Source organism: Papaver somniferum, unplaced genomic scaffold (genome assembly GCF_003573695.1).
Source record: "Papaver somniferum cultivar HN1 unplaced genomic scaffold, ASM357369v1 unplaced-scaffold_2868, whole genome shotgun sequence".
Classification (NCBI taxonomy): domain Eukaryota; kingdom Viridiplantae; phylum Streptophyta; class Magnoliopsida; order Ranunculales; family Papaveraceae; genus Papaver; species Papaver somniferum.
The window spans coordinates 11,022-26,261 of NW_020639574.1; the positions used below are offsets into that span (position 1 = coordinate 11,022).

The window sequence follows — 15,240 nt, forward strand, 5'->3', positions numbered from 1 at the left end:
TCATTTTGTAGGGGCATGACGTTTACAAACAAAGCAAAAAAATAATTACTAGGGGATAATAAACCTTCAGCTTTTATACAGAAACGGAAGTCGAGCAGAGAAGAACTTAGTTTGTTTCAACGGCCTCAAAATGATACACCGGTTCTGGTTGGATTCAGCTCAAATTGCAAATGCAACATATGACTGCTTCAACAAATTGTCAGTTAGTGTGCCCTGTTGCTTACTGGTTCTTCATAATGAGACATCTTCCTATCCACTCAAATGAAGTTACAAACACGAAAAAAGGTTGAACAAGATCCACTGACGACCAATTAAATTTAGTAGCAGTTGGAATCCATATAAAAAGTACTTATAAAAAGTTATTGTCTGATTCCATTTCATGATGTAATTTTTGGAACAGAGAAACAGACTGAGCCAAGAAAATTTCACAATTCAATTAATTCCAAAAGTTATTGTCTCATTAATTCGCATGTTTTTACACTCACTTGTGTACTTGGAAGCCATGCAGAATGGCTGACGCAAAACTCCAACACAATAATAGCAATTTGGTCTAACTACGATCATATGTACTTCCAACAACATCTTGTTCTCCTTGCATATCTCTAGCAAGTAGCAACACAGCGCATAGAGTCACCCATCTGACTTTCAATACTTCAATCACCTCTTCCTACATAGTTACGAAAGACCCAAAGAAAATTTACAAAGTGAAGAAACTCCATACAATAGCCAATAAGTGATGAATAGATGTAGAGATCCAAAGAATGATGTAATTAAACATAGCACTGGAATCTCAATCGATCACAGTTAGAATATGATGAAATCTGACAACAAATATTGGAGTTTAAACAAAATAACTTTGAGAGTGAGAGAGAGACCTGTTGGTAGTAACTGGAAGAGATGTAAGGAGTTGCAGCAAACATATCTTCAATTACTTCTCCATCAAATTGATTAACCTGGATACATATTCATCTCGATCTGATAGCTGTCCCTCTTCTCTTTGAATAAAATCGACTTTCAGAGAATGAAGAAAGCGGAGCGATGTCTTGAGATCATACGGTATAGACTCCTCCAATTTGCCGCACTTGAAGATGGTTAATTCCCGAAGAGAAGTCCATAATCGTAAATCCGGTAGAGTTGTTAAAACAGGGCAATAATCTAATTCCAACTTGCGGAGAGAATTATTGTTGTTGTATAGATCATCATCATCGCCAAAACCTTGAAACTTAGAGCAATTTCTGATGCATAAAGAATGGAGATTCGGAGCATTGTTATTGAGTAGTGCGCCCAATGGGAAATATATCAGCTCCGGATATTCTTCTATGACAATGGATGTGAGAGAGGTGAGACATCCTCCTCTACTGGCAGAAAAGATTGAGTTTACTGCCTTGCCGTTAATACCGTGCAGATCCAATTCCTTCAGAGAAGGAAACGAATTTGGTGCGCTTCTCAATTTTGGACAACCCTGCATATATAGCGTCTCAAGGACAGGGAAGGCATCAACATAAACATAAGATGAAGGAGGAGCAACCCATTCTTCCAGATTTTCCATATTGTTGATTATCAACTCAACTAAAGAAGGGAAAAATGATAATGCTGCTGTAGTTGTTGAGTTCTGGGTGCTACTACTTTCTTCTTCTTGTTGCTGGTAATAAAATTCTCTACCCAAACACTTGACTGACTTCATTCTCGAAATCCAAAGATCCTTAAGACATGGAAGCATACCTAGAGCGGGAGGATTCCCGCACCTGTTGCAGTTCTGCAAATTTAATGACACCAGAAGCCGGCGACTATACGGAAGATTTAAACCCGAGAATCCATTTATTTCCAGCAATCTCAAATTGGGGTGAGGTCTAAGACCCACCAAAACCATATCATCATCTTTATCATCTCCGTTGGGTCTCCAACGTAGATATAATTCTCTTAAAATTGGCTTATCTTTTAACTTTGCTCCCTCTGCATCTTCAATTCCTCCTCTCACATTCTCTAACCTTTCTATATACAACACCTGAAGGGAGTTCAGCGCTGCTAACTCTTTTATCCCACTATGACCACTATGAATATCTGCTTCTTTCCTTACCGTGTATGACTTCAACGTTTCAAGGCAAGTTAGCTTTTCGATACCTCTGGGCATGGTAGATACAATGGTCACATATCTTTCAATAAACAACTGCCTTAATTTCGGCCAATTCTTAATTTCTTCTGGAAGCTCACATGTAGATACAAAGGTCACTATCTCCAAATTACAGAGGTTACTAATGCAAGATTCAGGCAATACTTTAATACTTGTAAATCTCAAATCAAGGCACCTTAATCCTGTCAAAGATCCTAATTCTCTAGGTAAGGCAACTAAGTTACAACAACCAACAATATTCAACGTCTTTAGATTCCTAATGTGAGTGATGGAATCAGGTATTTTTCTAATTGGTGAATCTGAAAGGTTAAGATAGCTTAGATGTCTTAAAAAGCCAATATTTTCAGGCAAGGCGCCTTCCAACTGATCGCACCCATGGAGATCCAACCTCTGCAAATTAGTTAGTTTAATGATAGATTCAGGTAGAGCTTTAATATCAGAATTTGAAACATCCAGATGCCTCAAATTATTCAAATGCCCAATTTCACCTAGAAACCCAAAAACATATTTGCAAAAACGCAATATCAATGTCTGCAAATTAAGAGAATGACTTAATGACACCCCATGTGACAATTCAAGTTCAAAACGTGAGAGGTCCAGGAACCTCAAATGTTTAAACTCAGAAATCGAAAAGGGAACTTCTGTATCCAAAAGACTGACCAGATATAATACGCGTAAACGCTTAATAGAAGAGAACCTCTTGATTGGTGAATAACTCTTTAGACCAACAATAGTTCGCAAATTCTTTGCCTTACGCAGCACTTGGGGAGTTGTTGTTGACGATAATTTGTCATGTTCAAGTTGTAAACGACGAATTTGTGAAACATCTTCCTTCCCATTAATCCCAAATTCGTTACGATCTACAACACTCATAGCAAGATCATGCACAAGATCATGCATCTTACACGTAAGGATGACACCAAGTTCATCCTGCTTTATATCCTGGAAGAATGAATTTCGCAACAAAAACTCAAAATAATCATTTCCTATATCTTCCAAAGATCTATTATTTACCTCAATATTGGACTGAATGAATCCCTCTGCCATCCACATAGAAATCAATATCTCTCTTTCGATTTCCCAGTCTTTGGGAAATAAACAACAGTACGAAAAACATTGTTTCAAAGGCGAAGCTAAATTATCATAGCTCAATTTCAAGATTGATATGACTCGTGTATTTTCCGGCTGAACCCACAAATTCTTATCGATGTTGACTGAAACCCAGTAGTTTTCATCTCTTTTTAAGGATAATAAACTTCCAAGAAAATTTGCTGCAAGTGGTAAGCCATCACATTTCTTTGCTATGTCTCGCCCAATAGCCATCATAATTTGAGAAAGTGGAATTGAACTTTTCTTCTGCATAATAAACCAACAAACCTCATCTGGTAATTTTTGTAAATTGTGGACCTTGCCCCCAACAAGAGATGCAACTTTTTGGCTGCGTGTAGTGACTAATAATTTGCTGCCTTCAACACCGTGGACAAGGACTCCCTTCAGCTTTTCCCAATCTTCGGCGTCTTCATTCCATATATCATCCAATACTAACAGGTATTTGTTACCAATTAGTTTTTCTTTCACTTGTCTTGCCAACACGTCGAAATTTGAGGGATTCCCACATGAAACACTAGTAATGGATTCTATAATTTCTTTTAAAATCCTATAGACATCAAACTTGTCAGATACACACACCCACATTTTTTTTCCGAAGTGTGTTTCAAGACTTGTCTTGGTATACCAACTGAGCTAACGAAGTCTTACCAAGACCCCCCATACCGACAATGGACACAACCGAAAGTTTCTCTTGCTGGGAAGAATGGTATGATGATGATGAAGATGATGGTGATATTGAAGGTAGTGTTCTATCGGTCAGCATCCTTACTATGTCCAACGTTGCATCCTCCCTACCTATAAGTACAGAATCATCTATAACTGATGTGGTTAGACGGTTGCGTTGCTCTCTAATTTGATCGACTTGAGAAGTACCACCAATAACATTCAACGTATATCTGACTTGATCATAGTAAATTTCATCTAAGTTTTTTCTTAAGGCTCGGATTTTACCAGTCATCTTAAAGTCAAACACAAGCATATCAGAGGATTTACTAATAAAGTCAGGTACCTTGTGCTTGATCTGACTTCTTCTTTCGCAAAGGCGCATGGTTTCATAACAGAATTCATCCATAACATCATCAGCATTGTAAACAACGTCTTTGAGCCTTCTCAGCCAGAGTCTGACGGTAGCATCAGTTAATTGTTTCTCTTCCGCATCAGAAATTAAAGCTTGTATTGACTCCAAGGTTTTACCAAGCTTCCTTAGGTCATGTTTAACACCCCGTACCTGACTAATCTGTTGAGAAATAACCGGGAGCAGTTTTTTCAAGATTTCAGTCACACCATTAACAAGAATCACTTCCAAAGCCATCATAAGAAAAATCAAACATATAGAGAAAATATTGAAGGTATGAAGATGAGATAGTAGAGAGCAGAAGATAAGTTCTTCTAAGATGAGTAGTTGGTTTAAAGATATTGAAATGAGTCTTCTCCATAAAATATTTGTCTACCTTCTGCCGTCCATTGGACTTCTTTCAACCACACTATTAATTATTAAAGGCTGGTGAATGACAGAGCTCATGGGGCCAAGTGTTTTGTTGCCAATAGGTCAGTATGTGTGGTCCAATCCTTACTTTAATTCGTTCACTGTACACCAATGTTAACAAAAATCACTGCTCGCGAATAATATTCTACTTCTACACTCCGTTGGGTCATGCTATAAACTGTTGCATCTCCTAATTCGTTTGTTAAGCAATGTTAGCATTAGATTATCTTGTACCCCTTTTTTACGTCTTTTGTTCTACGGGTGTTGATATTTCTTACTATGGTATGACGAAATCTCAACTCCTTATAATGAGTTGAAACCAGCAAAAGGATTTGAATCCGTCCATGTTCTGAAAAATACTACTTCCCTATTTGTGATTTTTAATGGACATGCTTATTATTTTATTATTACTTAAAAGGCATAAAAGTGAATTATCAAAGGGAAGACAATTTGTTACAAAAAACAAAAACAAAAAAACTGACATGAATTGCATATTCTGCTGACTAAATCGCTTGAAGAGAACCAAATTAAGCATTCTAAGAGCATCTAAAGGTTTTTGTAGCTAGCGGTATTATTCATGTAATTAAAATGAAAACTGACCGGGTTATAATCTACTGACCGTGATATCAATTTTACGGTCCCATTTGTACTGCAATCAACCTGCACACGAAACCAATGAAATTATTGCAATGTCTTCTCACTTATTGCAAGCCGAGAAAATTGAGCTGTACTGTTGGTTGAACAATAAAGAGGTCTCAGTTCTACAAATACCCATGAGTGTCCCTATACATATTTTCCACCAAAAAGTTTTGTAGAGAAAATTTCTCGACCATTTACTGCTGATTGGGATGTGATGATGCTAAAGATTAAGAAAGCCATGGTGATGTATAAAGTATTCTAACTTGGTAATTTCTTTTATACTTGATCCACTTTCACTGATCTCAATTTGCTCTCAGTATAGTGAAAAATCAAAAGGGGAAGTAAGTTGTATGGTTACCTCTTACCTGATATGAAACCTTTAAGAGCTCTATGGAAGCTTTCCTTAAAATGCACGAGCATTGATATTTCTGGGACAAGACAATTCCATGAGGAAATTTCTTTTGTTCATTAACGCATTGAACTTTAAATGCTTTCTGTAAACATCCACATTCAAAATACATGTAAATAAGACAATAACCATCGTGAACCACCCTCTTTCGTCTGGAACTCCTATACAAAGCCAATAACATACTAGCTGCAGCAACTAAGTTTGAATTTTTCTATGTCAATCCTCTCAAACATTTGATAAGCATTAGCCAAAACCCTCAACCCACTAATTTAAGTAGTTCAAGAAACAAAAAGGTTCGTTCAGAACTTTTGTCAAACACTAGTCGCGCATTGTTTACATTTCAATCCAAGATATTTCTTGATCTGACATATTAGAAGATATGAGCAAATGATGAACTAAGTAGATATATCATACAGACAAAACAGATTTGGGCCATTAAAGTAAAAAATGTCTGACAAAGACACAAAGTTAAAAGGTGATTTCAATATTGTAGAATGAGATTGAGGGGTCTCCTAATTTAATAATAAAACACTTGTTAAATCGGTGGGTTGATGGTGGAATTCATGATGGAAGTTTTAATTCAGTGGGTTTGGTGGAGGCGACTGATTTCTGCCACCTCTTATGTCAAACACCAATTTTATCCTGTCGGGGTAAAATGCTTATCTTCCACGTGTAGTTATCTTGAAGAACAGAAGCACCAAAAAACAAAATCACGAGAAACACTGAATGATGCCCTAGGACTCATTTGTATGCGTTCACAGGTTAAGCAATCATCGATGGTCAAATTTAAGGAAATGGTGGAAAGCTATTAAGGGCATCTCCTATGGTATGGATGTTAAATCACCCATATCTCATGGAGAATCCATATAAATAGGGATGATCATGATTATATGGAGATTAATTTTACTGTGAAGATCTAAATAAATATCCATTAATTGAGACCCAAATATATTTTTTCTTGTTTTTATTACATTAAAATACTAAAAAAGGGAATAAAAATACACGTCCGATCACTTAGAGACAGGATGGAAAAAGAAAAAAAATATACATTCGGTCACTAAGGGACCTGATGAGAAAAAAAAAACAAAAGAAATATATCCATCCGGACATTAAGTGTCCGGATGGGATATCCGGTTATTCGATGATCGGATGGACTCTCCATATATACCTCCACACATTTGAAGAGATCCCTTTGGACTTCACAAACATATGGATGTTAAAATCATCCATAATAGAACTTTTTGGTACAAAATATGGATCATCACAAAGATGTGGATGATTTTTGTTTCCATAGGAGTTGCCCTAAATACAACAACAAGAAAGACAACCACATTACTTTGTTAATGCGTATGTCAAACGCCAACATCTTAATCCATATCGGGTTGAAGAAAGATTTGATTAATCAGACTAACATCGAAATTTCCGAACTTCCTTCACGCAGTCCTAGTTAACAACATTTTTACCACGGGCAAAAGAAAGCTGATTAGTCCTGATTAACAACATTTTCACCACGGGCAAAAGAAAGCTGATTCTTGGTCTTTGCCAAACGCATATATGGTACCTCACATTCTTACACTATTATGATCTAAGTCAAACCCCCACTCGCCACGAACCGAAAGTCCGATCGTTTGTTTTCTATTTTAAATTAGATCTGACTTGGCTTCTGACTCAGACCTAACTCCAGGGGATCATTTTTGAATCAGGTAAAAAAATATCATTGCCTCATAGGAACAAACCACTGACTCACTAATTTTTGAGTTAGATGTGTCAGATCTGACTTATAAGAAACGTAGTGAGATAGATCTAGATGTGTCTGAAGATTTTAGTCAGATCCAGACGATTCGGATCCAGATGATTCAGATAAGTCAGGAGTAAACAAACATGGTGTAAGACCACCAATGCCCAAGCTTGTCTAGAAAATATAGTATGTTTATATGGATGGCAGACAAATCATTGATAGTATATTTATATCATGGATTACAAGATGTGGGAGCAATCTGCATGTATTGAGATCGATTTAGAAAAGGATTTCGCTATGATTAATTGAGAGTATTTACAGATGATCCTGGAGAAGATATGATTTTAAGATAGACGGTGCAAATGGACATTTTTGTTATTCTAAAGCGCATTTGTTTGGTGATCAGGCTTGTACTATTGATAGTAACATGATTGGGTGTCGCTGGTTAAAATGATAATCCACCGTAAATTTAGACAATGATTTCTTAAATTATGGACAGTTTTTTTTTTATGTTCTTAGGCAGTCTTCATGATGTTAAAATGATTTGAATTCTTAACGAATGTTGTTAATAAATATCTTATATTTTTTTGTACTTTGGAGTTGCTCCATTTGAGATTAATATGAATTTACTGTGTATATTTTGATAACACGATGTTATCTGCTAGGTTTTAGAATGATCGTATAAAACTAATTAGTTATTTTTGAACCATTGGTTGCTTTTATATTTGGATATGTGAGATATAAGTATGTCAAAATTGTTCGTATAAAATTTCAAGACAATCGGATCAAGTTATCACCATGAAGCCTATAATATAACATTAAACAGTTAATGTGTTTGTTAGAAATACGTGTTGTTTTTCATATGTATAAAATGATTTGTTTGAATTGCTTGTGAAATGATTTCATGTCTTACCGTTAGAATGAACATTTTTCATGCTAACTGCGAGAAATGATCCCCGAGAGTTAAATAGGTAATCATCCCCATGTAGGAACTTGTATTCCTGACAATTGATGGAAGTTGTTCCTTCCAGATAACGAAAGTAAAATGGGTAATGATCCCCTTTAAAAAAATGGGTATGATCCCGATAGAAACTATTGTCCTGACCACCGATCGCAGCTGTCCATGACGGGAAACAATAGGTGGGCGCACGAACCAAGGTTTTCGTACCATGAACTCATGGTTTGTTGGGGACAATATTAATTTTTAAATCACGTGTCGAAATATAATTATTTGAATTGTTGAAAATATTATTAATGTTATGAACTAAATTCAGATAATTTGTTGGAAATATTATTGGCGTTGTGAATTCCAAATAGAATCTAAATAAGATAAATTATTAGAAACAATATTGGTAATGTGATTGTTGAATATGTCATTGATTCGTTGAAGTCCTAATGTGTTTCTTGTTATATGTTTTTACTTAACGAAATGATCATGTTTCCGCATCTTTAGATAATATGGTGCATTCTATTCAGCTGTCATCTCACCCCAATTGACATTCTTGCATATTTCATTAGTAATGGAAGTGGAACTAAGAAGTTAGCTTATTTATTGATCGCATTGTATCTTCTATTTCTCAAAATGTAATTTAAAAAATATTTTTTGTTGAAAATGCTGTTAAAGATGATTAGAGAATTCACATGTGTAACTTATGTTAGAAAGGTTAAATTATGTTCGTTGTAATAAGTAAATTCGAAGAGTTAAATGCATAAATCTGTTTCCGACCTGTAACGCTTCGAGTTTGAATCTTCATATATGGGTTCGACCATGTTCCAGAACTCGGGGGTTACATGGCGTATGGCTTGAGGGTAAATAATTCCAAGACTAGGATTATGGGAATTGGTAATACACTAATACTCCACTTATTTATATGTGGGCAGAAAAATTGGGTTGTTTAGTCAACCAATTTTCAAAGTCGTATCTCAGACTTCTCTTAGGTACAAAGGATAACTCTAGATCTATTTAGGATGCTGTCATAGAAAGTTTTAATAAGACGTTGGTTTCTTGGAGTAAATCTCACTTAACTAAAGGCGGTAGAACCACTCTTATCAAGAGTGGCATGACTAGTCTTTTGTATTATTTCAATACTTTTAGGCTTCGATATCTGTCATCAATAAATTGAAGAAAAAAATAAGTATTATGGGTAGATACCGCATATACGAAGAAGAAGCACTTAGCAAATTGAGATTTAGTTTGTTCTTCTGTGGAGATGGGTGGCTTGTATAAGTTTTAATTTATAGATCATTAATTATAGGATGGTCGAAATTCATGATAATCATACGATAATCTATGCAAGATTAGTTTATGCGAAATACCTGGTAACGCTAATCTGTTTTATGACATTAATCATCTTTGTAACAACGGTAATACTTTATGGAGGTCTTGGTTTCTCTCTTTCTTTACCTTAGCTGGAATGAGTAGTAATTTCTTTGTATTCATAGGTATTCTGTTGTTTTTATAGGTACAGAGAGGACCAAGTTCCTTGAATTTTGGTTTTATCTTTAGATCTCAACCGTCCATTAAGGAAAAACATAATTAGGAAATAACTCTTTAATGACAACTAATATGCTTAGCAACATCTCTATTAGCCCAAAATTATCACACGGGACAAAGTTATCAAGAGTGTCATGAATAGTCTTTTGTATTATTTCAGTACTTTTAAGGCTCTGATAGCCGTCATCAATAAATTCAAGAAAAAAATCAGAGACTTTTATAAGTAGATACCGAGTATATAATAATAATAATAATAATAATTACTTAGCAAAGTGAGAGGTAGTTTATTTTTCCGTGGAGATGGGTAACCTGTATAAGTTTTTATTTATAGATCTAATTATAGGATCGTTGAACTTCATGATAATCACACTATAAGATATTCAAGAATATTTTATACGAAATACCCGCCAATTTGTGTTACAGTACAATCATCTTTGTAGCAGAGGCAATACCTTGTGGAGGTCTTGGTCTCTCTCTTTTCACCTTAGCAGTAATGAGTAGTAATTTCTTAAACACCATAATCATGGGTACCGTGTTGGTTTTATAGATAAAGAGAGAACCAAGTTCCTAGAGTTTTGGTTTTATCTTTAGATCTCGACTGCCCATCAAGGATGAGCATGACTAGGTTTAACTCCTTAATGAAACCTTATATGGTTAGCAACATCTCAATTGCCCAAAAGTTATCACATGGGCCAATAAGATAATTCCACCGAATAGAATCTATCTTACATCAAAATGAGAACGGTGAAACCGTAAAAGGGAATATTCCTGATCAGTGACGAACCAGTTATACTTTGTTCTAGCAGTCTGGTTATGTTAGATACTCTTGCAATCAGTATTTTCAGAAGTTTGCGTTAAAATTGTAGTATACTACGAAGATCGACTTTGTTAGAAAGTGCTGGCCACAAAATTAAGTCAGCTGGAATCAGGAGACATATATAGTAACTTTGGATCACAGCTTATAGCATTACAACACCAGATTTTGATGTTATGGTTTCTACCATAATGGCGCTTGTTGCATAATGATGCGTAAAGCAGACAAATTGCAAGAACCGGCCCATATAATGATCCATGAGAAAAGGAACCCGAATTCGAAACTGGACACCAAGTGTTTAATTTAAGGGTGCACACGGTTCGACTCGGTTCTTGTCGAGGCCGAGTACTTGTACCTTCCTAGGATCGGTTCCAAGATTTTGGACCGGTACCGTGTACCTCGGTTCCGGTATCGGTCGGTTCCTGTTAGTTTTTTCAGATAATTTTTTTTTTATTTTCTCGGACAAATTTTCCTGTCAGTTTTACCTGTTTTCAATATATTAAGAAATATCTCAATCAAAGAACAAAGTAACAACTAACAAGTAGCAGTAATACTAGATATCCAAAGTGCCAAACAACCAAAGTCTTGAAAATCTGGAAAAAAAATATAACAACTAATAAGAAGAAGTACAGTAATAGCAAGTTAGGGAGATATATTCCATGGCTGCACTGGTGTTGGCATTATTGTTGATAGGACCCAGTAACTCTGCAAAAAAAAGTAATAGCAAGTTAGTCAGTTAGTAACTATTACTAAAAAAAGTAACAAGGAAAAAGAAATTTGTGAATAAAACATGTCACCTTCTTCAACCACAACACTGTCATCTGGTATATAGTCACTTAGAAGATCAAATTGTATTGGCTTACTTAGCGAGCTTTGAGTGCAAAGAAATGCCTCAACTGTCCTTGTAGATAAAGAGCTTCTACAAGGACTTAACACTCTTTCCTGTGCTAAAAGCAGATTCAGAGGCAACAAAAGACACAGGAATGGCTAGTATATCCTTAGCATATGTCCAAGTATCTTATACTTATTACTGTTGGTCTTCCACCAACCCAATAAGTCAAACTCGTCATCATCACAATCTTTTCCTTCACCTTCTTCAAACTTGTCTATGAAATATCTATCCAACTCTGTTTTTCCCACATCATCATCTGGGTTGCTCTTGAACCTCTTACTCCTTGACATCAATTCTTTTATTCGACTTGGCCCTTCCCCTGGTTTACTCACCACTGATTTGGCTTGTCCCTGCATATAAGTACTTGACTGCTCCTCATGAACTGAATACACATCTTTATATTCTTCAAATAGAATCTTAAAATCCAATAACACACTCCTCATAACATATTCAACCTTTGAAGACTTCTTCCCATACAAACACTTAAGAACAAATTCTAGTCCCTTTTCTTTCTCTCTAGGATCCAACAACATGGGAAAAAAAGTTATAGAGTTCATCTTTGCATAATCACCCCAATATTTGTTATACTTCTTAAATATTTTGGCAGCCATAGTTGCAATAAAATCATCTTCATCTACATTATTTCTAAACTCAACTAGTTGTTCATAAATGATAATTAATTGCCATAAGTGTTTGTTGTTACCTTAGTTGAGGCTGAAAATACAACAGTGGCATCAAAGAATACCTTCAAACATTTGACAAGGCCTCTGACAAAGATCCAGTCCTCTTGACATGGAGCAGGTTTCTTCATTATTTCTCTCTTCTTCTTCTTCTTCTTCTTCTTCTTCTTCTTCTTTTGTGCCTTCTTCTTGCCTTTCACATCAACTTCTTCTTCTTCTTCTTTACTAAAAACTTCTTCTTCTTCACCAACATTAACATCAATATCAAAATCATTAGCATTGGGTAAATCTTTTTCATTCTCTTTTGGGAATTAAAACAACTTCTGATACTCCCTATCATACCTTTCTAACCTAGTAAAAGTTCTTTCATACACTTCTGCAGCCTCTGGCATCAAGAATGTGTTGTTCCATCTTGTCTTAACATATAATATCAATGTTATCTTAGACTCTATTCCAACTAAATTTGCACATTTTCTAAGCTTAGCCAACCTAGATGGAGAACCATTTATATACTTGACAACTAACCTGATTCTTGCAATTGATTTGTTGTAGACCCTTACAACATCTTTTACCACAAGTGCAAGTACATGAGTTGCACACCTTACCTGAAAGTATGTAGATTCAAACAAGTATTAGATTTTTGTACAAAGTAATAACTAATAAACACAATACTAAGTAGAAAGTAAAAATATACATATACTTACATGCAAGTACTTAGATCTCTCTCTTCTGCCCTTGTCATTGAAACAATACTAGTGGTCAAATAATTCATTGATAGCTTGTTGGCACTAGCATTATCCAAAATGATAGAAAAAAACATCTTTAAGTCCCCAATCTGACAAGCACTTCTCCAACATCTCACCGATATCAATTCCTTTGTGACCACTAACCTCACGAAACATAATAATTCTCTTTTCTAACGTCCAGGACTGATCAATAAAGTGAAATGTTACACATATATAGTTGAAATTATTTGGCGAAGTCCATGTGTCTGTTGTCAAACTAACCCTCTGCTTTCTTGACTTGAAGTAATTTTTCAACTTTTCTTTCTCAACTAAATACATTTCTAATAAACTTCTGTAGACAATCATTCTACTTGATACAACAAATCTAGGCTCTAAGACATGCATCATTCTCCTAAACCCTTCACCCTCAACTGCTCTAAAGAACAACTCATCAATTATAATAAACTCAACAACTTCCCTTTTACATTTTTATTGACTGAAAGTAGTAGAGATTAACTGACTTTCATCCTCACCCAGTGTTGCAGTTTTTAATGTCAGAGTTTGTTGTCCTTTTGTCTTTGGAATGTTAGGATTCTTCTTGCATCTGTTAAAGTGCTTCCACATTCCACTTGTACCATTCCTTCCAGTATGAGCCTTTATTATCTTCTTGCAGTAATTACATTCAGCTTCTTGAATATTCTTCCTAGTAAAATGATTCCAAATGTCAGAAGTTATCTTACCAGTGTTACCACCCATTTGAGTAGAAGTATCTTCTACATCTATTGTTGTTGTCTCTGGCCCTGACCCTGCTGCTCCATCTGTTGGTTGGATAGAGGATCCAACAAATGTATTTGTAGCAGGTGTAGGTGTAACAACTGAAGTAGGTATATGAGTAGTTGTTCCACAAGCTTGACTTGATGCATCCATGATTGATCACTGAGAAATCACAAATAAACATAAACATAAGTACATAATAAATTTATGAGTTCTGATTCTTATGAACTGAAAATGTAAAGTAAATAAAACCTGAAAATAAAATAAAACCACAAAGGAAATAAGAACTGAAAATAAAACTATAAAAGTGAATTCATATATTCATACATATAAAGTGCTTCCACTACAAGTTATCCACAAAGATTAAAGACATCAAAGTCCTTTAGTTTCTATTGTCAAAATAAAGATCAAATTAAAAAAAAATCAAGCAACCCATAGTCCAAATCAAACGATTTAAACACAATAACGAATAGAAATTGATTAAAATTGGAGAAGAAAAAAAGCAAAAAAAGTAAAAAACTTACACAAATCACTGACTTTTTCTCCTTCTTCTGCTGGATCGAGAGGTGGAGTAACTGATGTTGTTCGGTGTTCCGTGTTCGTTGTTGAGACTTGAGAAGTAAAGAGGTTGATTAATGGAGTTCAAAGAATCAGAGGAATCAGATTTCTTCTCAGTTCTCTTTCTCAGAGAGAAGACGAAAAAATACAAATGACAAACCCTAGCGTTAAGGTTCTCTATATACACCCCCCCCCCTTTTAATCTAATGGCTATTATTAGTCTACTACCCCTAAATCTAATGGCTAGAAATAGTCGGTACTTTTGGTCCGGACAGTACGGAACTTAGACATGACCGTATACCTGTACCTCCTCAGCCTCGGTTCCTATTTTTTGGACCGATACCTGTACCCCTTTCTCCGTTCGGGACAAAAACAGGTACGATTCCGCCGGTTCCGGGATGGTCCGGAACTTCGGATCGGTTCTTGTGCACCCTTAATTTAATTGATTAATAAAATAAAATAAAACAAAAAACTCGGGCCATTTGACACAACTTAAGCTCTGATCAAACCTAGACTCCCTTAGACACCAATTCCGACTTCATCGATGTTGAGTCAACATCCTTGCCGGGAATCAATTTTTAGGGTGATCCCAGGGCCTTCGCTAGTAGATTCAGCCTCAAAATTTAAATCAAATCCAGCCCGGCTGATTAGAATAAAAGTTTAAATTAGGGCTAAAATTTCCTTAGGAGTTTGAACTTGTATTTTTTTTTTACAATAAAAGGAGGATCCATTGAAAGACATCTTTTTTTTTTACTATCCTTTTCCGTGGTTTCTACGTGGGTTTCAATAC

General features: G+C 35.5%; 2 protein-coding genes across 2 annotated transcripts; both read right to left on the reverse strand.

Annotated features, from left to right (window-relative positions):
* Positions 1-346: 346 nt before the first annotated feature.
* LOC113341275 (putative disease resistance protein At3g14460) lies at positions 347-3,836 on the reverse strand. Its single transcript, XM_026586212.1, has 2 exons — positions 876-3,836; positions 347-667 (listed from the first exon to the last, which is right to left on the reverse strand). The coding sequence occupies exon 1, from the start codon at positions 3,824-3,826 to the stop codon at positions 929-931; it is 2,898 nt and encodes a 965-aa protein (XP_026441997.1). The 5' UTR covers positions 3,827-3,836; the 3' UTR covers positions 347-667; positions 876-928.
* A 9-nt stretch (positions 3,837-3,845) lies between these two features.
* On the reverse strand, positions 3,846-10,526 carry LOC113341276 (putative disease resistance RPP13-like protein 1). The gene is made up of 4 exons (XM_026586213.1): positions 10,434-10,526; positions 5,732-5,860; positions 5,347-5,376; positions 3,846-4,478 (listed from the first exon to the last, which is right to left on the reverse strand). The coding sequence occupies exons 1-4, from the start codon at positions 10,524-10,526 to the stop codon at positions 3,846-3,848; spliced, it is 885 nt and encodes a 294-aa protein (XP_026441998.1).
* Positions 10,527-15,240: the final 4,714 nt, after the last annotated feature.